General features: G+C 33.2%; 1 protein-coding gene across 11 annotated transcripts in view; it reads right to left on the bottom strand.

Annotated features, from left to right (window-relative positions):
• Positions 1–24736, bottom strand: part of NFAT5 (nuclear factor of activated T cells 5) — a 119926-nt gene that overhangs the window by 39407 nt on the left and 55783 nt on the right. For 5 of the 11 annotated variants that reach the window (XM_040442951.1, XM_040442947.1, XM_040442948.1 and 2 more), the window contains 4 exons: positions 18432–18990; positions 13459–13651; positions 11247–11437; positions 9171–9343 (listed from right to left, as the gene is read on the bottom strand). In XM_040442951.1, the coding sequence (XP_040298885.1) occupies positions 9171–9343; positions 11247–11437; positions 13459–13651; positions 18432–18990 (1116 nt within the window). Of the gene's footprint in view, positions 1–9170; positions 9344–11246; positions 11438–13458; positions 13652–18431; positions 18991–19438; positions 19501–24485; positions 24599–24736 lie in introns of all 11 variants that reach the window. The other 6 variants (XM_040442954.1, XM_040442957.1, XM_040442953.1 and 3 more) reach the window with 5 other exon arrangements.

Below are 24736 nucleotides of genomic sequence, written 5' to 3'. Positions count from 1 at the left end.
ATGACATTTTCAGGAATGTCTAAGAGTTTAAAAGAAATTGTGAATGTATATCCATATACATTGGTTAGAACACACAGGGTTAATGCATGAGGACAATGGAAATGGTTATTGGTCACGTGTTGGCAATCATATACCCCCTTTAAATGAAGAATTAACTAATTTATAGCTTTTTAATGTTTATTTACTTTTGAGAAAGAGAGAGACAGAGCACAAGCAAGGGAAGGGCAGAGAGGGAGACACAGAATCCGAAGCAGGCTCCAGGCTATGAGCCGTCAGCACAGAGCCCAATGTGGAGCTCAAACCCACAAACCATGAGATCATGACCTGAGCCAAAGTCAGATGCTTAACCAACTGAGTCACTCAGGTGCCCTTAATTTATAGCTTTTTAGAGTAACACTGGAACTAGATATTTGTTTTGAAAGGACATTAAAAAAATACTAAATATTACTTTGAGTAGAAAACAAGAGGTGCAAAATTATATGAACACACTGTATTAACAAAATGAATGGAAAGTCTATAACCTTTCACCCCATTTTCAAATACTATGTGGAAATTCCATTTCAGTGATGCTTATCAAAACTTTTTTTTCCTATCTCATTTTTTCCTTTTATGTATTAAGGTCATAAGATGGCCAAGTGAGACTCCTCTGAAGGTACAACGTGTATATATCTTCTACATACTTGTATTTACATTATACAAAGAACTAGTCTGTTGTTACTGTTCAAGATAATTTAACTTTTGACCTTAAAAGGTCTTTTCTATTAAAAAGTTTAATGGTTACCCAACAGCCCAGACATTATATTAAACAGAAGTAAAGTCAGTATTATTTAAGCATTAACTATTTTATTTTTACCTTTAAGTAATTAGTAAACCAGTTCTTCAAAGTGATCACACTGCTTAAAAAATTATAACACAAAAAAAGCAGCCCCTTTTCTGATATTATAAAAACAATGTGCTTCTAGATGCTTTTCAAATAGTAGCCTCAAATGTAAAGCTGAAAAAGGGCACCTGGGTGGCTCAGTTGGTTAAGCAGCCGACTTCAGCTCGGGTCATGATCTCATAGTTTGTGAGTTCGGGCCCCACAATGGGCTCTGTGCTGATAGCTCAGAGCCTGGAACCTGCTTTGGATTCTCTGTCTCTCTCTCTCCCTGCCCCTACCCCGCTCACACTCTGTCTCTCTCTCTCTCTCAAAAAATGAATAAACATTAAAATAAATAAATAAATAAAGGTAAAAAAAATGAATATCTGAATACTGAAAAATAACAAAGCAAGTATTTCAAAGTGCCAAAAGAATTAAAGCTTTTTGATAATGTCTCTTAAGAGTTGGAAACTTTACTCAATGATATTATCCTTTTCTTAAAGTTGTGGGATACACAGAAACAAGGGAGGCAGAAACATGTTAAATTCAGTCAGATTTAATACAATAATCATAGTAAGATAAAATCCAATATACATTATAGCAAAGAAAGCTATTTCTTCTTATTTTGCTGTATTTTAAAATTAGTATTTGGGGTGGATACTAAAAAAGTATGCAAGCTGATACTCTTAGATTGATCTAGTATCATCAAATAAAAAATGTATGACTGTATTGTCTGCAGAAATAGAAATACATCAAGAATATAAAAGGGGATAATTCTTCCATCCCCTTAAAAACAAACAAACAAAAACCGACAATGGAGCCAATGGTCATTGTTAAACTAACAAATAGAAGTAGGACTTCTTTTTCAACGTCACAAAGCACATGAATTCTGGCAATAGCCCTTCTTTCCACTGAGTGTTTCTAGATGGAAGATGAAGTGTCTGTTTCCTCTCCTCCCTTCCACCTCTATCACCTTTGGCCCCTCTTTCCTTTTTACCTCCCTCTTATTTTCCTGTTTCCTTCTACCTCCCATTCCAATTCTAACCCTTCATACTAACCTATTTCCTCTTCACCTCTCTTTCTACTCCAATTGCTCAAACCTGCCAAAAAGGTTATATTCATGGAAATAAACATAAACCAAAAACCCATAATCAACATTCTTATTTTTAATTTTTTAAATAAAAAGAATTTTTGGGTCCTTTGTTTCACTGTGTATTACCTATATGTTTACTTTTCCTCTTCCCTCATATCCCACTCCAAAGCCGAAGTGCAAGCCTCAGGCTTCCTAAGGTGGTCAGGTTAAACTTCAAATTCTTTAGCTCAACACACAAATCTTTACAAAAGAGATCTTGCCTAGCTCTACTAGCTTCAAATCTTACTACTTCTTCATAGTATCTTTTTATTCCAATCATATCAAACTCTTTTTAATTCCCCTAAAAGAAGCATACACTTTCATGGAGTAGATTTATATTCACTGTTCCTTCTGACGAGGATAATCTTCATCTAAACCCTGTCCTGCCCCGGCTTACTTCTATTTCTCCTTCTAGATACTGCACAAATATTAACATCTCCAAACAAGATGTTCTTCTTTCCTAATGTTTCCATTGTACCCTACTGATGCATCTATTGTTGCTTTTTTTTCTTTTTTTTTTTTTTAAACAGAGAGAGCACATGCGTGCACAGGAGAAGGGGCAGAAGGAGACAGAATCTCAAGCAGGCTAGATCTCCCCACTGAGAGATCATTACCTGAGCCGAAATCAAGAGTTGGATGCTTAACTGAATGAGCCACCCAAGCACCCCTGCTATAGTCTTTATATCATTTTATAATAGGACATTGACTTGTCTGTTTTTCCCTCTAGCTTGTTAGAGTAAGCTCCTTAAGCTATCATGTCATTATTTCCAGAGTTGGGCATGTTGTAACTATCCCTTAAATTAGCTATGAAGTTTTGGGGCACCCAGGTGGCTCAGTTGGTTAAGCATCTGACTCTCGATTTCAGCTTGGCTTATGATCTCACAGTTCGTGGGTTTGAGCGGGCAGTGCAGAGTCTGCTTGGGATTCTCTCTCTCTCTCTCTCTCTCTCTCTCTCTCTCTCTCTCTGCACCCTGCCCCCCATGCTCTCTTTCTCTCAAAATAAATAAGCTTAAAAAAAATTAGCTATGAAGTCTTCTCAAAACATTGCTAAGATCCAACTTTGGAGATTCTAACTAAGCGGCTTTTTTTTTTTTTTTTAATCCTAACTGTACCACAGAAGACTAACAAATAGCCAGGATTGAGGAACAATGCATTTATATTGAATAAATGATGACAGAATGTCAATCAGGCAGTATTCTGTTAGAATACAGTACTGTTTCTATGAAGTAAATTGTAGCCCCAATAAGCACAACTGTTAAAAAAAAAAAAAAAAAAAAGCCCATCTGAACAATTTTACTGCCTGCCAAAATTTGCTGACCAATCCAATGAATACAAATATTTTGGTAGTAAATCATATTTTGTTTTCAAAAATAAGTCAAATAAAATTATTGAAAACAGAGGTAAAATGATGATAAAATTAAAACAAAGAATTCAGTTCCCTTCAATATTTTCAGAAAACTGATGTTAAAACAGGGAGTAGAAGTACAGAGAAATGGTTTTTTACTTTTTTTTTTTTAATTTTTTTTCAACGTTTATTTATTTTTGGGACAGAGAGAGACAGAGCATGAACGGGGGAGGGGCAGAGAGAGAGGGAGACACAGAATCGGAAACAGGCTCCAGGCTCCGAGCCATCAGCCCAGAGCCTGACGCGGGGCTCGAACTCACGGACAGCGAGATCGTGACCTGGCTGAAGCCAGACGCTTAACCGACTGCGCCACCCAGGCGCCCTGGTTTTTTACTTTTTAAAAAACTTGTCTTCTATTAGTCATAAATGAATTTCAAAGAAATGTTAAACAAGAAAACTGTCCACCATATGATCCAGCAATTCTATTCCAAAGTCTATACTCAAGAGAACTGAAACCACATGCCCACACAAAACCTGTACACGTATCTTCATAGTAGCGTTATTCACAACCAAAAGTTGGAAACAACCCAAATGTCCATGAGTGGATGCATGGATAAACAAATTGTGGTATATCCAAACAATGGAATACCATTTAGCCAAAGTGCCTGATATATGCTACAGTATCAGTGGATCTTGAAAACATTATGCTGGGGCGCCTGGGTGGCGCAGTCGGTTAAGCGTCCGGCTTCAGCCAGGTCACAATCTCGCGGTCCGTGAGTTCGAGCCCCGCGTCAGGCTCTGGGCTGATGGCTCGGAGCCTGGTGCCTGTTTCCGATTCTGTGTCTCCCTCTCTCTCTGACCCTCCCCCGTTCATGCTCTGTCTCTCTCTGTCCCAAAAATAAATAAAAACGTTGAAAAAAAATTAAAAAAAAAAAAAAAAAAAAGAAAACATTATGCTAAGTGAAAGAAGCCAGATAAAAAGACCACACAGTGTATGATCCCATTTACATGAAATGTACAGAATAGGCAAATCCATAGAGACAGAAAATAGAACAGTGGTTACCAGGGTCTGGGGTAATAGAATAGAGAGTGACTGCTAAGAGTTACAGGATTTCTTTCTTTCTTTCTTTTTTTAATGATTATTTATTTTTGAGAGTGAGATTGAGTGATAGAGCACAAGCTGGGGAGGGGCACAGCGAGAGGGAGACACAGAATCTGAAACAGGCTCCAGGCTCTGAGCTGTCAGCCCAGAGCCCGACATGGGGCTTGAACTCACGAACTTTGAGATCATGACCTGAGCTGAAGTCAGACACTTAATCAACTGAGCTACCCCAGCACCCCAGGGTTTCTTTTTGAGGTAGCAATAAAAATGTTCTAAAATTAGATAATGGTGATGGTTGTACAACTTTGAATATGATAAAAAATTGTACACATTAAAAGGCTCAAATGCAAGGTGTGCAAATTATATCTCAGTGAACTATTAGAAAAAAAAGAAACCATCTTCTATGGGACAGAAAGCATAAGACTGACTGTACATAAATTTAAGATAATTAAGTGCCTATATGTCAATGCCCTAATTATAAGCTATACAATTTAAGAAGTATATCTGCTATTATGTTAAAATTGATAAAAATAAAATCTTTCCTATATTCTGCAGTAGACACCAGCTCAAAACAATGAACAAAAAAAATCAGATTATCTCCTATTTCTTTGTGCATTTCCTAACCTGAACAGTTTCATCCCTCTCCTATTATACAAAAAGTGAAACTAATCATTTCTATTTTATTAATAACACAGTACTATTGTTAAGATCAAATGGGATAATGTAGCACTATTATTAACAGGAAACTCCATTAGATTAATATTCACTAGAGAGGTGAAATGAGTGAACTACGGAAGAGTTGGAACCAGGGCTTGGGCATGATTATCCCAGTCTTCTTTCCTCTCTCTTCTGCATCTGCCTACATGCATAAAGCATACATTTTAAACTTTTAATATTTATTTATTTTTGAAAGAAGGAGAGAGCGTGAGCTGGGGAGGGACAGAGAGAGAGGGAAACAGGATCCGAAGCAGACTCCATGCTGACACAGAGAGCTTGACGTGGTGCTCGAACCCACAAACCATGAGATAACCTGACCGTTGGACACTTAACCAACTGAACCACCCAAGTGCCCCTCACCTGTAGGACACCTGTTGTGTGTCCTAATGCTAATATTTAAACAACAGTAATTAAAAAGTAATAAAAATTTTTTAATATTTCATTTTGTTACCAGCTTAACAATAAAAAAGACTGACCAACCTACAGACTGCTGTGTAGTGTATTTAAAGAAAACTCATGATCAAGTAAAGTTACATTCTGAACACAGAATAAGGACATTCATTACATAAGATGACAGGTTTTTAGAAAAATCAAATCACCGATCCATTAGGAATGTACAGGTCAGGAGGCTTAGAGGTGCCTGGCTGGCTCAGTTGGAAGAGCATGTGACTCTTGATCTCAGGGTTGTGAGTTCAAACTCCACATTGGGTATAGAGATTACTTATGTAATTTTTTTTTTTGTTTTGTAAGAGTCTTAGACTCTTGCCTAAATGATTAGATCTAATTGATATTCATTGAAATCACTATTAGAAATATTTTAAAGTTAGCTATACATTTTAAGGAAAAAATCCTATTTGCATGAAATTCTATGAAAATAACAATAAGAAATAAATAGGGAAATTATTGTCTAAACATATTTGCAAATTAAAAGAAGCATGGCAACTATTACTGCCTCTTTATTTTTTTATTTCTTCTTGCAAAAAATATTAAATTTGAGAATTGACACACAATGTTACAATAATTTCAAATGTACAACACAGTGATTAAACAACTCTATACCTTATGCTATGCTCACTATCATATGTTAGTGTTATCATATGTTAGCTCAGCTATCATATGTTACCTACCATGCAATGCTATTCTAATACTATTAACTGTATTTCTGTACCTTTTATTCTCTTTCATTCCATAACTGGAAGCCTGTATCTTCTACTCTGCTTCATCCATTCTGCCCATCCCCCAGCTCCCTGGCAGCCATCAGTTTGTTCCCTGTATTTACAAGTCTTATTCTTTTTATTTATTCACATTTCTTTTGTTTTTTAGATGCTACATATAAGTGAAATCATATGGTATTTGTCTTTCTCTGCCTGATTTACTTCACTTAGCATAATACCCTGTAGGTACATCTATGTTGTCACAGATGGCAAGACCTCATCATTAGTATCCCTTTCTTTCAAAGAAAGTACTGCTCATTTGTATCTAATCCAATTTCTCTAAGCAGATGGAAAGTAACAAATAGTCAATTAAAGGAATAAAAATATATATCCTACATCTCCATAATAAATGACTTCTATAAAAGAAAATGGAAGGGACCATATAGGTATTCAAGTAAAATCCCCCAACTGAAATCTATTTTCTAAATTCATAAAGTCTAAATTACACAACATAAATCTCCTAGGTAGAGGAAGCAGTTCACTAACACAATCTCGTTCTGTAACTATTGCCCTAACCATTCAGAGGCCATGGCTAGGATGAAATAAAGTGCTCAAACTTGGTTTCAGCACTGCAATTTTAAGTGATTGTAATGACAATATAGCATAGTGGCTAAAAGGGGCTGTGAATCTTGGTCTTATTATTTACTAGCTATGTGATCTTGAGGAAGTTATTTAATCTAAGTCTTAGTTTCATCAACTGTAGAGTGGAATCCATATAAGGTAACAGAGAAGAGTAAATGATACAATGCTTATAAACAAAATCCCCGGCATACAGAGTTCAAAGCATGTTAACTTTTATCATTAACTGTATATCCTTTCCACTGTGCGCTGCTGCTTCTTTTTTTTTTTTTTAAATTTTTTTTTTTTTTAACGTTTATTTATTTTTGGGACAGAGAGAGACAGAGCATGGACGGGGGAGGGGCAGAGAGAGAGGGAGACACAGAATTGGAAACAGGTTCCAGGCTCCGAGCCATCAGCCAGAGCCTGACGCGGGGCTTGAACTCACGGACCGCGAGATCGTGACCTGGCTGAAGTCGGACGCTTAACCGACTGCGCCACCCAGGCGCCCCTGCGCTGCTGCTTCTAAGGGCTGTCATATCCACCCCCCACCTCGACTCCCAGAGAGAGAGACTTTTTGAAATATGGACATATATTACCTTTAATAGTGATAATTAACAAATGATAATAATTACAGATGAAATTTCAGAAAATCATGTTTTCTATTTCTTTTGTATTCTCTACCACCTTTAGCTGAATATATTTATATCTTAACAATACCTTAATGAAACAGAAAATGAAGAAGTGACTAAACTAATGAAAGAAAGAGCAAATGATTACATAAAGTTGGCAACCATTTGCCAGTCTCTGCTAAAGTAGTAGGATGTGAATTATCTAGCATTTCTGGCTCTGGCCTCCAGAAAATGGCTATGGTCATGCTCAAAGTATTACTTCACATAAAAAAATAAATGCATACACACCACTAAAATTGGAACTGTATCCTAGTAAGACTCAAGTTGGAACATATCACAAATTATAGTAAATCCAGAATTGGAGCACCCCAATTAGAAAAGCTTAAGAATTCAATAAACCATCTATAGACTCTTTATTTTGTCTTTATCTAAATATAATAGAATGGACATGGAATATATGATCTGTAAAAGCAGTCTATTTATAATTGCACATCACCCAGAAATAGCCTAAAGAAATACTAGTATCAAAACAAATTTGTTATAATAACAAAAAATAGAGAAATCCAACTGAGCTATCTTGAGATCAGAAAGATATTTTAGTACTTTAAAAAAGACTATGGTGTTTGCTAAGCTAAAGTACGGCTATAAGCATTTTTGAGATGAATTAAAAGAAAGGGAAAATAAGATTTACAAAGGATGAATAATTTGACAAAACAAAAATACAATTACAAAGGCTGTGTAACTCTCCTAGGGGTAGCAAGGTCATAATACCCAAAACAACCCAACAGGAAATTCAATTGAATGGAACAGTCTATTCTGCTCTTCTGAATTCAGGTGTAAATTATAATGAAGAAATGCTAAAGAAAATTACACTCAATGAAAATCTTAAGTGATACATAAGGGAAAAAATTTTCTATTTACTGCTTGTAATAATGCTCATTATAGGGAAACCAGAATATACTGTGAGGCACATACAACAATAAGATTAAATTTAAACACACACGTACACACATCATTTACTTCCTAAGCCCAGATTAGCAAAATAAGAATTATGATTCCCACTTGCGAAAACTATACTTTAATGCTTTAATTTGTAATCAGAACTCCAACTGCTGTATATTTACAAAGTTCTACTTACCTTAATGTTTCTTATGTTCTAATACCAAACAGACTTAAGATCACAGCAATTTATCACACAGTGAAGAATCCTTTGGCTTTGGAATTTAATTCAGGTAAACCATTCAAAGTACTTTTTTAATTTTTTTTTTTTTTTTTTAATTTTAGGTAGGCTCCACAGCCCATATGGGGCTTGAACTCATGACCCTGAGATCAAGAGTCACATGCTCTAGCACCTGAGCCAGCCAGGTGTCCCCTCAAATTACCTTTAAAAGTAGTATGGGATAATAATAGGGAACTACAAAATGCTACATATCTTCTCAATTTTACTTGATATTATCCACCTATAGTCTAGGAAACCTGACTACAACTTTTAAAATGCTTCAAATTTTGCACCATTATAAGCTACAGTCTTTAAAACATCTGAAATTTAGCTATGTCTGAAAATTAATAGAAAACAAAACAAAAAAACTTGATATGTATTTTCTTACTTACTACATAAAATCGGAGAGGAGGGTGTTTGCAGTGTCAAAGTGGAGCCATCTTTCCTTGTGATATTAACTCTAAAAACCAATCTTGCACGAGTGCTTTTTTTCTTGGAACCAGCAATTCCTATTCTGGCTTCAACATCAGCATTCCTCAATTTCAATATCCCTACGCAGTCCACCCTGACACAGAAAAAAATACATTAACCAATATTTTCTGTTATATAAATAGCACAATATTCTTAACCAAAAAAGTTTCTTTTTTAAAAAATTTGCTAATTATTAATTTTTTGAATATGTAATACAATCATAACGTTCCAAATTCAAATAATACAGAAGGGTAAATTCTGAATATTCATAATTCTTAACCTTGACAACTTTTCATTTATAATAATGCAAAAAGTAGTAAAGTAAAATCACTATTTCAAAATCGGAACGTAAGTAATAGCTTACAAGAGATACTTTTGCCATTTTTTTTCTTTTTTCTTTTTTTTTTTTTTTTGAGAAAGAAAGAGACAGTGCAAGCAAGGGAGGGGCAGAAAGAGAGGGAGAGAATCCCAAGCAGGCTCCACGCCCAGCACAGAGCCCCACATATGCCTGATCTCACGACCACGAGATCATGATCCCAGGCAAAATCAAGAGCCCTATACCTAACTGACTGAGTCACCCAGGCACCTTAGCCATTTTTTATTTTTAATTTTAATTTATTTATTTTTAAAGTATGCTCAACGTGGGGCTCAAACTCATGACCCTGAGATTAAAAGTCATATATTCTACTGACTGAGCCAGCCAGGCATCCCAATCGCTGTTTTTAGAAAATAAATGGGGGTGCCTGGGTGGCTGTCAGTTAAGCATCTGATTTCAGCTCGGGTCATGGTATTGGGTTCTTGAGTTCAAGCCACACATCAGGCTCTGTGCTGGTGGTATGGAGCCTGCTTGGGATTCCCTCTTCCCCCCTCTAATTCTGCCCCTTCCCCACTTGCATGCTTGCTCTCTCTCTCAAAATAAATACACTTGAAATACATAAATAGATAGATAAATGTAGCCTCTTTATTTTTGTAGCTAATTCAGATATTAAAATAGAAGGAATTAATTTTACTTAAAAACAAAAACAAAAACACACTAGCAAACTGTCCCCAAAAGAACGGAACACTACATAGCCATTAAAATATATGCCAAAAAATATTTACTATATGGAAAATGCTGATGGTAAGTGAAAGCAAGGTTACAAAACACTTATAATGAATAAGTACTATTTTTATAACCAGTAATTCCCTTCCTTTCTTCCACTATATATATTTTCATAATTTTCAAAAGTTAAAAAACAAGTCTACTATTTTTCAAAAATTTTCTTTTCCATTTAACCTCTTATTACTCAAAATGGCTTTCAAAAGGAAACTGAAAATTAAATAGAGAAATGTCATTAGCTATTTCAATACAAATAATTACAACATAAGTCTACCCCTTATCAATATATTTGCTGCTGTTATGGTTTCAAATTTAGGATAAAACCCCTTAACAAAAGGCTTAAGAAAAAAATGTTTTAATTTAAATTATTAACACCTCATATTTTCTAGGCAATGAAAATGCATATGGTGGGGAAAAAAAACATACTCCCAGTACATTCTTTTTTAATATAGGAAAACAAAAATAGAAAGTGAATTTAGAACAGCAACACGCTTTTCCACATCAGGATGGGTCAAGGTACCATGAAAGGTTTCTGTCAAATAGTTTTCTAATGCAAATACTAAGAATTTAGGAGAACAAATCAAATGGTTTGTAGTTTTTATCTTTAATGTTACTTTTATTAGTCCCAACAAATTAGTCCATATTATTTCCAAAAAAGCCATTATTCCACCTGGCTTTTATTTCCTTGCCTTTCATCATAGGAATTCTATGGCAAAGGGAAAAGAGCTCATTTTGACCAATTACCATTCTGCATTAATCTACGTTTTTATTTGTAATGTTTAAAACATTTTAATAAAATACTCAAAATCTTCTTTTTTTTACATTAGAAACTAAAATTTTTTTCCTGCCCACTGCAAAAGTGTAATGTATACTGAAAAAATTTTTACTAAGTACTTACGCCAATGTCATGTTGTTGCTTGGATCAAGGCCAACTTCTATAACAGTAGTGCCTTCAATGTCCACCTCTTTACAGGGAGTTGTATTTCGCCCAGTTACCCTGCAGGCCTGATAAAATCCATGTGGTTTCACTCGACCAGAGTCATTGCCCACAAACACTTGCAACACTACTGGCTCATTATGGCCCTCCAGCTGGAGTGAGATAACATAGAACATAAAGACTAATTAGCATTTCAAATAATCTAATTGTCAAATCAAACATTTAAGACCAAGTTCTACATTTATAAATAGATAACAGTAAAGAAATAATTTTAATCTTCAAGAAAACCAAAAGTAAAATATTTTCATAAAGAGGAGAATTGGCTAAGTTTTTGCAGGAAATTCTAAGTTTTAATCCTGTAATAATCACATTTTCATTAAAATGTTATATGTTTAATGATAAATTGTCATTTACAATTAATTTGTACAACCAGATGCAAATGAATACACAGTCCTTTATGTATTTATAAATTTATGGACTGCCAAAGCATGTGGGTTACTCAAAATTTACCATCACTACTAACGGAAAATTCATTAAACTATGTTAGTGGCATCATCATCATCATCATCAAATGTATACACATACTGAATTTTTACTCTTTTAAAACTATTTGAATAGAAAAATATTTGAAGTACAGCTATATAAATAATAAGGAAATGTAACTCATTTGCATAGGTTAGATACATATCCACAACATCATGAAATTCTGGGCCAAAACATTATGGTTTGAAAAAGTGTTAGTTCAAACCAGGATCTATGGATCCTTACAGGTCTCTAACATGCTTTCATAAATTATAATTTATAATTTGTTGAAGAATGAATAAATAAAATAGCATTTGGGAACAAATCTTTCCAATGCTGATTTTTGTTCAGGTTTATAGTTAAATACTGAAGCTACTAATATAGAATGCATAAAATCACAAAATAACTTGTACAATGTACACCAAAGTACTTTAAAAGATTCATACATCTTTTGTAACCCAGTATAGCAATATCTCTGTGAAATGATATCATGAGGGAAATAAGTAGACAAAGAAGCAATCTACCTAAACCACTAGCAGTACCTAGAAAAGTGTCTGGCACATAGAGGGGTGCTTATTTGTTGAATGAATGAATAGATAAACTTTTAAGGTCAATTCACTCCCTATCAGAGATAATTAATCTAATAATACTTCTGACCAGAGAGTACTTAACCAAAGCATAACTTAAAGTCAGATCAATATGGGTTAAAAATACTAACCAACCTATCAAAATGTCTGGTCAAACAAATATTTATAAAAAGCATGACTTAAACTTATCATTTACCTATTTCTTCTGAGTCTGGGGGAATGAGGATGGGGTTGGTGTGACGAGTAGCAGAGGGATAGGAGTGATACTGTAAGTGAGACTATTAACCAACCTTATTAATGACCATGGATAGATTTCCTGATCCTAAATTTCTACCATTATTCCATTAAAATTTAAAATGAAAAGCAAGCCAAGTAAATACTAACATTACATTTACACAAACTGTGTTTAACAAGAATTTACCACATGACTAGTCAAAATTCCTACGTTTAATGTTTTACAAGGGGTAGGAACACTTGTTAAACATCCCCACTCATTTCTTTTTGGTTTATCTTCAAAGAGAAATATTCTTTGTAACAAAGTTTCCCAGGGGCTGAAATTTAAGCCCCTTTTTTCTTTTAGTCTAAATTCTGAAAAGATGAAGAATCAGTTAATATCCTATTTCTCAAACTGAAGATTTGAATTATCTATCAACTACTTCTTTTCTGAAATGAATAGTCCTGATTCCTTTAGCCATCTCAAAAACCTTATTTTCCAAGTCCATACTAATTTCTACAATATTTCACTTTAAATGAATTCACTTTAAAATTTTTTCTTAAATACTAAGTTTGGGAAGAACTGAATATAGTTGCTACCAATGTCAAATATAAGGGGAACATAATTCATAAATTCCAAATATTATTGGGAACACATTCTCACTTCCCCTTTCATCTAAACTAAAAAAAATTAAAGTAACAATACTGGCCTTATGATTCAGTCAGACTTGCTTTAATTTCCATTATATACGGTATTTCTACCATTTATTTTTGGCAGCTTTTGCCAGTTAAAAACAAAATAACTAGTAAGCAAAACTGGAAAAAATTCTTTTGCTAAATAAAATAAGTACCTTTACTGTAGGAAAGCCTTGCTGTGTTCTATCCTTTACTGAGCCACGGCTACCCTCAGTCAGGTACCGAGCTCGGTGCTGGGTCTCAGGCTGTACAACTATCTTCAGCTCCTTTCCCTCACTTTTAACAGGATACTGTCCGCACAACATAGGGCTCTTCTTTACTCCACTGCCTTTTTGGTTTTCCAATGTTCTGAGAAGTCAAAGCACAACACAGAAAGAGTATCAAGAAGAAGTTTTTTTGTTTTTGTTTCTGTTTTTTTTTTTTTACAAAAGTCATCTAAGGTAAAGGAAGGAACAGAAAAGGCAGTGTCATTAAAAACAACTGATAATCCTAACAACAAAATAAAACACAGCCTAAGGGAAGACACATTCCATAAGCAAAGTATCTTTTTAAACTTTTAAATAAAATTTAACTATACAATGCAAAAATAAAAGAAAGTAAATTGGACAGGGAAGACAACACCTATGTGTGGTAGGAGGAATGGAGGAAATATGAATGTTAATGAACAGAAAAATAACAGGTAAGAGAATAGCGAATGTCACTATAACCTTTCACAATGCACTTCAGTCAAAACGAATTTAAAAAATTACACATATATGTGAGTGTAATATAAAACTATAAGATTAACTACCATTATTTTCTAATCAGACTTGCAATGCAAAAGAAAAGGGGGGTAGCCCAAAGAAAAATGAAGGCCTTAAAACACAATCTAAAGTACATGTAGCATACATTTTTGGGGGATATCTTTTTCAGTACAATTTTTCTGAAAAAATTATAATAAAAAATCAGTGATCCAATTTTTATTGGGAAATCAGATTTACTCTAACCAATCTTTTCTAGAAGTACAATTTTTCACGGTGTTTTTAGTTATGATTAAATAATTAAAGCCCTTAGCATATAAAATCTTTATAATCTGGCCTTTACAGATAGGCAATCTATTTTTTAAAATTGTATTTCTAATATTTATTTGTTTATCATTCATTTGCTATGTGGAATGTATGTTCAAAGAAAAATATTTCAACCGGTGGTTAGGACTTTAGGTCAACACCTTTCATTTGAAGCACTGCAAATATGTGATAAAATAAATATAAAACAATACTGTTAGTTTTAAAACAGATTTAAAATTACCCATGTACATTTTAAAATAGAGTCAGGGCCTATACTGCTTTCTGTATGCCTCACATTGAAAATACAGGAGCTAAGAGATGACTATGGACAAAATCTCCAAAAGCAAACAGATCCCAGGAGGAATGTTTGATTTCAAACAAAGAAGAGCAACAGTGGCTAAGAAGCCTTAAACCTGCCCCTAATGTTTAACCCTCCAGCTCTAAGTTGTTGCCTCTATTATCAATAACAAAAAGAAGAAATGCTGTACTCTCAATGAAACCAGGCACTGGGATGAACCTCATAGTGAGGAAAGGGACAGAAAGATGGAGAAGAGAAGAAATGCGAAGTAAGACTGACTAGGTAAGTGGGAGAGTTCTGAGGGCTAGTACTGTGCTCCATCGTTTTCACATTCCCTGAACCTTGCACAATTCCTGAAGCAGCAGGTGCTGAAAAATAGTTGTTGTTGCAAATAGGAAAAAGAAAGGGACAAAGAAAAGAAAGCAGAATAAAAAGAGTTCCTATAATATCAAGATGAAGAAGACTGGATCCTCGGATTCCTGGCCAAGGAATGCCATTCATGTAAGTTTCACATACTTAAGTCAAAGATTACCCATGTAAGTCATTTAAAAGGCCCTGAAAGAATACATTCTATGAATCAAAGTACTGAGTTGAAACTGGAACAATGGGCAACAAATCCTATTTTTCTGTTCATCGTTCTAGGTAGAAATTCAAACATGTGCTCTCAATACAATGTGCAGTCCCTTACATATGAAACTCTACAATTGTATCATTTTATATTTATTTTTAAATTCAAAGCAAAAATATTCACTTACTGAAACTATGTAAAAACACCCCCTAAATATTCAATGAAAAGGACCAAAAGAAAATACAGTAAAATACTAAGAGGAGTTGTATCGAGTGACTAAATTATAGGTTATTTATTTTCTTCTATTTTTCTGCATGTTTGTAATTAATATCTATTAATTTTATAATAGAAAAGGGAAAACTTTAGCTCGAATTATAAGGAAAATTTAGCATACCAATGAATTTGGCAAGATACAGTTTTTATATTCACTTAAGCTAGCCAAGCTAGTATTGATGAGGATAAATAGATAAAAACAAGTTTTATTATTTTAGTAAAACAAAATATTTCATTTGGGATGAAGACTAATGAGTGAGTTGACACAGTATACACATTATGGCTTAAAGAATAGTCCATGTAACTAAACAATTTCTGAAATGATACTTTTAAAAGCCCTTAAAACTACTTTTATTCTCTAAGGCTTAAATGTACAGATGGAATACATATATATTTAGATCTTCAGACATGTACAACAATGAAAATGTCAACTAATTCTTAGAAAAGAAGTCAGTGAAATTAGTAATTTTTAAGGCACAATGGCTTACAGTTAATTGTATGGGATTTTACTTCTAAATGGCATCCAAAAAGCTAAGTCTTTTGTCTTATTATATTCTATTCAGAAGTCTTAAAATGGCATTCTAATTCCTATGTGCTATGTATCCTTCTAGTTGTCTGTCACACAAAAAAATAATTTATACTACAAAAAAAAAATTTATACTACAAAATGCCTAAAAGGAGTTTCACATTACATTATACCTTAATTTTCAGGACTATCTAGAAAAAACATAAGCCTACTGATGCTCAGAACATTTAGTTGAAGAATTTAAGAACGTGGCTAAGTAATATTTAAATACTGAGTAATTCTTTTTTAAGTGATTTTGTTTTTTAATAAACTCTTTTATATAATACCTTAATTATACAAAAATGCTATTTCCATCTTGAAGATCAATAAACTGCTGTTTATAACATATTTCGGAGTACATTTCCTACAATTCAGTATTACATAAATTGTAAATTTATGGCACATTATGATATCTAAGGCAATATATACCTTATCCCTCAAAAGATTTCTGAATTTCTTTCATGTTTCTAATGCCTTTCTTATTGAAGAGTATAGGACTTTTAGCTTGAGATCCTCTTAATAACTGCTTTCAAAAGCCTATGTTTCAATATATTTACATATTGCTTTATCCTTTCCTTGATATAGTTCTTATCTATTCAAAATTTAAACTTCTTCCACCACTTCTATTTGCCAGTGTCAAATATTTTTCCATTACCTAAGAAGCTGGACATTTCTTCTGCTGCTTGATGAGTTTCTGTTCCATGAATTATTTCATGAGAGATTTTGTCTCGACAAATGTTATTATACTTTCCCTGGGTAACCTCAAATCATTTCTAAGATATATCTATCATACAAAAGCAGAAGCGGAAAAGATGTAGGTCAAGATCTCTCTTAACAGGAACTGCAAATGATATGTGTTGACTAACCCTATGTCAAAATTCTATTTGTTCTTCATTTGGACCTTTAATGTTTATTTCAGTATAACAATGAAAATCTCTCTTTTGGAACTTAAAAAAACAAAAAAACCAAAAAACCTTTTGCATTGAAACCCAAATAAATGCATGCTCGTATTTAATGACGGATATACATGAGCCTTTTAAATCTGGCTACTACATTTCAGAGCATTATTCTATAGCTACTAGTTCTACAAGTATGTTTTGAAATTAGCTCTACTAACAGTAACATTTTAGGAAAAGGTTAGTCTTGTTTTCTTTTAGATAATTTTTTAATCTGGACTTCCTAAAAAGAAAAAACATTTAAATGTTTATTTTTATTTAACTACATCACTCCAAAGGGGTTTTAAGTGAGAGTAGAGAAGAAAATAATATAAAATAATTATGCTTAAATGGTAGATATTGCTTAAAAATGTACTGAGAGAACATTTAAGAACAAGTTAAATATACATTAAGAATACTCTTTATAATAGTCAACCAGATTACTAACTTAAAAGATAAGAATGATGTCATCAAGTAGTAAACCAACCAAAAGCTTCTGCATCACTCTTTGTAACAACCTGAAATTGTAGGAGATTCTGGGTCAACTAAAGGACCATACTCTGCCTCCCCAAAAAGTAATCTCTTAAAATCCACTGAATTAAATTTGGTCAAAATTATATTGAATGCAATAGGAAAATGTAACTAAAAGTCTAGCAATTAAATATAATAAAAGTACTACAAGAATTTTAAAAAGTTAAAAATAAGTCATAGTATTCTATACTATAGCAATAAATATTCTATAATATAGCCATGGAAATATATTTATTTACAAATATATTTATAGTGGGTGCTGTAGACTGGCAGAGATGAATGAGAACTCAAATATGTACCATGATCCTGTTCTATCATGCTTTCAATACATAAACCCAGAATCACAGGGGAAAAAAATTAGTGATCTATTTATTTTTTTTAAAGGTCAGGAGAATGTATTAAAGAAAAAGCTTAAAATAAATACAAGAATCAATGCAGCTTTTTCTTGTTTTCATCAAATAAAAGAGAAAGTCAAACCCTTACAGACATGGAAACGGGTTGAACCATATGGGGAGACAACATGAAAGAACACAAACTAGCCCTTTTTGAATGTTTTGAAGTTGTTTAACTACAGCCATTACATTACTAGTTATTTGTCTGAGTAAAAATATTTTTAAATCCTTTTAAAATATGAATCCATTTGAAATTTAAAAATTATGTCAAAACAGATTATTTTCTACTACTTAATCATACTCATAATAAGATACCTATTGCTAAAATCTATTAATATGTTTTTCTCTAGCAAAACTTGGTAATTTTAAGTTCGAATTTTCATGTATTTCAATGATAAAAATCAGTATTTGCTTTTATATTCAAACTTAAGCTGAGCAATTACAAAAAGTGGGGAATGATTTATTTTTCTTGCTTGTTTTGCACAATGGTGATAAAACTTTAAAAAATGTGAATACCAACCCATTTCCTGCTTTTGAGTTGCCTTTGTTGTCCGTGGTAAGCTGAGAAAGCACATAGTGAGGTGCTTTGGCACTGTCGGCATCAAATATATCCATATTAGATTCTTCACAATCTCGTCGTTTGACCCCCGGCCTCTGCTTTGGATTTCGTTTTCGTGATTTACGAGGTACCTCAGTGTTATCATTGTAGGAACTGGTGCTCATGTTACTGAAGTTGGAGGGGGAATCCTCCATCCACATACTGCAGCTTTGCTCTGATTCCAATCCACACCCCTCATCCTGGCAGGACATCCGACTGTTATCCAGCAAGTCCTCAGGTGGTGGTGAGATGTACAAGACTGTGTGCCTCTTCGGTGTTGATGGATGCTGCTGAACTGTGTTACTGGTTAACTGCTTTTCACTTACCCCTCTGTTACTTACCCCCAAGGCTGAGGAGCAGCTCTCCACTTGCATAGCCTTGCTGTCGGTGACTGAGGTAGAATAAATGGTAGGGCTGGAAGAGGTGGTAAAGGAGCTGCAAGCACCGCCCATGGAGGAAGAGGAGGGAGCTGAAGAAGCATCTGCGGTGTACAATTTAAGAGTAAATACACTATACATGTTTTCACCTATGCTGGCTAGCAGTCCCATTGAAAATGTGATTTGTGAACTGATTGTTTTTCCCCAAAATGAATAGTTGGAATTTGGTTAAGTTTTAGAATATAAATGCTTCAAGCAATACAAAGCCTAAAAAACGCAATTTTAAAAAATGCCCAAATAGCAATATTTTACTTGTTAGAATTGATAGATTTTAAAAAATCTAATTTAATGTTTAAAGCTGTAAAGCAAGAATAAAGCTTTTATTGCCTCAGCTGGATATTCTGTTGAATTTTAATCATTTAAAATAATAAAGAAAACCCCAATATGAAATATAAGCTTGTGGTCCACATTCAATGCCAATTAAATAATTTATTATAGAATTTGAAAAGTGGGACTGTGCTTAGCCACAAAATATTAAAATAAGTTTCTAACCTATGAAGCAGAGAACTACAGGTCATTTTTAATGCAGACACTCCCTGCTTCAGAGGCAAATCCTGGAATAAAAATATGAGAAAATAAATGAGAAAAGAGCTGCTGATTATTCCAGATATCAATTATAAAATGAGAAATAAATAGAAAAAATATATAATCAACTGAATTGGAGGCAAAATGGAACTGGTACCATCACTATGATTATTGTAAAATCTAGAATTAGAGTGAAAAAAGTTTGATTTGGAATATGCTGGGCTGTGGAAAATAAGGAAGTTAACCACTGAGGGTATCCAGAAGTTAGAAATGGCAGTTCAAAACCATGATCTCTAAAATAAATAAATCCATCCTTTATGGCAGAATGAAAAGCAGAGTAAGGACTGATTACTGGATGGATATTTCTTACAACATCCTTAATTACACACTCAGCAATTGGTTACCACTATCCAATACCCCTCTCTTTAAAGGGCCTGCTTGATTTTAACCATTTAGGGAATTTCTTAATATGAGTAACAGTAACTTTTATTGACCGAAGTCTAACAAAAAAGGGGTTTAAGCAAAAAAAAATTCTAGTCCTGGGGAAGGTTTTTTGTAAAAGCCATTTATTTATTACGTGTAGCAAAAAAGATTTAAATAGACCTTTTCAAAATGGGTGGCAACTGGCAGAACAGCTTGTTGAAAAATAATACTACTTTAACCCTTAACAGCACAGCCTCAGAGGCATACTAATAACGTTAAGGTTGGACATTTTTAGTTCTAAAATTTTAGAAATACCGTTTGATCTTGTATAAGATATAGAAAGGTTGATAATCATACACACACAAAACTAAAAATACATAATAACATTTAATTTAATACGGAGAACTAAAATATATGTTTAAAGCTAAAATTAGTTTTTATCTATAGCCAAGTATGCCACTGTGCTAAAGTGGTAGGATAAAACTTAAAACTGTGATGGGCAGTTATTGGAATTGCAACATTCTTATTAATTACAATGTACAGAGTGAAATGTTAAGAATGCCAATGTTCAGATAATCAAAAGCCAAGTGCCAAAGATCATTCTTAAAAACATGTACCAGAACACTTAAATTATTTGAAATCGCTAAATTCACCCATAATTTTTCACTGCTGTCAAAGCTGAAGAGCACAGTAATTAATATTAGCCATTAATGATATAATCTACATAATGCCACATGGTAATATTTTTCCCAACTACCATAAGTCAAAGAACCTAGAGCAATTAGATGATACCAGTTCCATTTTCCAGTTTGTATCCTTGTCAAATGCAGTAGCTGAAATTGGAAAATTCAGTCACTTTAAACTGCATTCCAATTTAAAGAAAATTTATCAATTTTGTATCATGCATTAATGCAATGTTTTCTTAGTAAATAAATACTTTAAAAGATTTGTAAAAACTACAAAATCTAGATGCTAATGTCAGTGATAGTTTAGGAGCTGATTTGTAGCCACTTTGGGTTTAAATTAACAAGTATTTTTTCTTGTTTTTTTTTTTGAAAAATACTATAAAAATCATTAAAAAATAGAAAAGGTATTATGTATAACATTCCTCCATCTGTTCCAACTATTGGCAAAATTGAAACTAAATGTGTGTGTGTGTATAAGCCTCTGTTCTTCATCTTCAGAGAAATAAAAGTAGGCAGCATGCAGTATTTGCAGTGGAACACACAAAACATGCAGCATGAATGCTGTGAATGTGTATTTCTACGAAGCTTCCCCCCACCGCCCGCCACCACCCCTCTTTGAATCTAAGTACCATGCACATGAGAATGCAGAATATGAACATCTCAGGGATCCCTGTCCATGACAGATGGAAAGTACTGGTGAAAAGCAATCATGAACTCAAAAGCAAGTCATATGATATTTATGAATTTAATATGCAAGACATTACCTAGCATTGCTCTACAGGTATATATGATTTTATCTTGCAAATCTTATCAAAACAGTCATGGTTATAAAACCCAAATGATATAATCATACATAAACGTCTGTTCTGGGACAGGTATGCCAAACTGTGATCTCATACCCTACATAAATTAAAATATTCTATACATTTTCCTTGGGCACCTAACATACAATTTTTATGTTTTACCTGCAGTTTCCTGGACATACTTATTAAATAAAAAAGTTCATTAGCACAGAACTATGAAACTGAAAACATAAACTCTGTCACAAGACAGCAGTAAGCATTCTCTAATTTAAAAATAGTATTACTTTTTAAAGCTATCTCAGTTTGAGTCTAAATTACAAAGATTCTACTCATTTTAAGACTCTAACAAGGCAATTTTTTTAAACTATAAAACTCTTTATAACAATATCAGTGTTACTTTGATGATCATGATAATGGTGTATAAAATCTTCACATAAAGATGTTACATTCTGGTTAGCAAGGATCACCTAAGTGTAATAATGTTGCCAAATGAAGGGGTGAAGTGGAGAAATATGGGCCTCAATATGGGCCTCTTGAGAACATAGACATCTTTCTTAGACCCTCCCAATAATCTAACATAGTGTTTTGCATGTAGTAAAAATTCAACTTTTTTTTTCTTTGAGTAGGTGCCACATCCAGCGTGGAGCCCAAAATTCGGCTTGAACTCAGGACCCTGAGATCAAGACCTGTAAAAATTCAACTTTTTTATTAAATTAATTGGAAGCCAATATTTGATACATATGTTGAAGTATACTAAAATTATATTGGCCAACAAATGTACCAATGTGCCCATGATAAACACATCAGGTTTTAAAAAAAAGGATGTACTACTCAGTGTTTATATTATTACTATAAAGGCATTACCTGATACCAGGGAAGGGTTTAGAAGTAACTTAAGAGTTTAGAGGTAACTATTCGCTATTTCTACAGAGAGTGTGCTAATAACTATCCTTTTTTTTTTTTTTTTTAAGATTTTACTTTTAAGTAATCTCTACCTCCAATATGGGGCTCGAACTCACAACCCCGAGATCAAGAGTTGCATGCTCCAACGACTGAGACAGCCACGTGTGCCCCAGTGCTAATAACTCTTCCGTGAAACTATATATAAGCCCTATTATCTACTTGTGTATCAATCCATAAACTAAGAATAAAAAATCCTTAATATTATCTATTAAAAATGCATAAGTGATATTAAAAACACTTTAGATTTCTAAACACAAATTTCTCATTTCCAAGCAGTCCCAGAAAAGCACTAAAAAACATTCCTGGGAATACTGTAAATGTACTTAAAATATCTACAAAGACTTTTCAGTTACTAAATCATTAAATGTCAAGAAACAGCTTAATTGACATTCTGTAGAACTAAAATGCTAATGTAATCCTGCCTCATCTATATATTCTTTTTTAAGTTGTTATAAACAAAATATGCTAATTACCTCTCCCTTCTTTTTTGGTTTTGAGTCTCCATTTTTATCTGTTAGGAATGTACAATGTTTCATTGCTACATATTAAAAATAAAAAATTCCAACATAAAAAATTTTATTAACTGGTTTTATTTTCTCACTAAGCAGAATAGTCATAATGTATTTCTATTGTATGCCTTTATAATTTTATTTGTTCTTTAAATCCCTTACCAATCCTTCGTAAAGTTGTAAGTTTTTAAATTTTTTTCTTAAACTTATTCTCTTACCTAAGTAACACATGAATAAATTTTTATTATTCGTTTTTTTTCTTTTATGAAAAAATTATCTTTGAATCTAGGGGAATTTTATTTTTCTATAACATTTTATGTGACTAGAGAGCATGGTAAAGCAAAGGGAAAACCCACTTCTACATTTACTAAAAGGCATTTACAATCTCAGAACAACAGATTAATTCTAAAATGTGTAAGTGAAGTTATCACATACATAGTGTTCTATGTCTACATCTAACAATTCTATTATTAGCATGAGCCAATTACCAGACCAAATGCCAGTAATGATGGTGAGCTGAAATTGTATATTCTTATATGCTTTTAAGAACCAATGGAATCATTAAGGTTCACTATGAGTATTCAAAGTAGCTGGGATAAAAAGAGTGGCAGATAATGCCTTCCCAGATACCCTAGAATTTATAAGTATTATTAGTTTGATGAGAAAGATGAAAATGGGACTTTTAAATGCTACCACATATAGAAACTCGTGTAGATTTTATATATTCCTTGCTTAAACTAAGTTTTGAAATTAAGAACTATTAGTTGTAGATTTGTGAACTAGAAATTATTTTAATTACTGTATCATTTTAGTGCTTAAAATACCATAAAAAAAGACATGACACTTTATATGGAACTAACTACACTTTTATAGAAAGCTTTGAAATTGGAAACATTCTTTAAAGTCCCTAAAAGAAACAAATACCCTTCACTAATTTAAAAGATGTGACAGAAATGACATTTAACTGAGCTTCCAAGATGAAAATGTGATCCTTAGCATTTAAATATGCACATATATTTTATAACTTTCCAACATCCAGGCAAAATCAGTTGAGCTGCCTAAAAATGTCATGAAAACTAAAGCCATAAAATTTTGCAAGTGTGCTTAAGTGAACCAATAGTGGAACGGAGAAGGAGTAAACCACTGACTGTTCAGAAAATAATCTTAAAAAACAATCCAGATATTTCTGGTCTAAAACACTTATTGTTCAACCTTAGTTATCCTTTTTAAGTATTTCATTTTTCTTTCTGGTAACAAAGACTTCAAATCTAAACATCTTGCCTGATAAAAGTCACCAGATACAAGGACAAAATTTCAGATCAAAGAAGAAAGATATCAAGAGAAAAAAATTATAAGGCCAAGATTCATGTTGCTAAGGGATTGAAAAATCTAGAACACACAAAGTGGCTGCAAACCTGCTTTGTCAACACCTTACATGCCAACCTTCGTTTTCTACTTTTCTTCTTCTTCTTCTTATAGTATTAATGTAAAGTTTAAAACTTTACAAAGAGTTTTTAGTTTCAATCAGTATCAATCCACTATTTAGAAACAAAAAAAAAAAAGAAAGGAAGGAAGGAAGAAAGAAAGAAAGAAAAAAAGACTTATGAAGAAGTCTGAAAACGAGACCGACCTATACCCTGGGTGAGATTGGATGGGTTAAGTGTCTCTGGCACTATTTGTCTTCACTATTGACAGACACTGTCACACAACCCACCACACGATGCCTGTCTCTGAATGGCGAAGCTAGAATGCAAGTTAAGTGTATTAATAGAAAAAACAACTAGCATCCCAGCATATAAAATAAGCAATCCAGATTACTTTACCAAAAGCAAAAGCAAAAAACAAAAATTGTAGGGTTGATCATTTAATTTACATGTTTAA

Source organism: Herpailurus yagouaroundi, unplaced genomic scaffold, assembly GCF_014898765.1.
Source record: "Herpailurus yagouaroundi ecotype Mexico unplaced genomic scaffold, PumYag 190, whole genome shotgun sequence".
NCBI lineage: Eukaryota > Metazoa > Chordata > Mammalia > Carnivora > Felidae > Herpailurus > Herpailurus yagouaroundi.
This window is presented reverse-complemented; position numbering and strand designations above follow the sequence as displayed.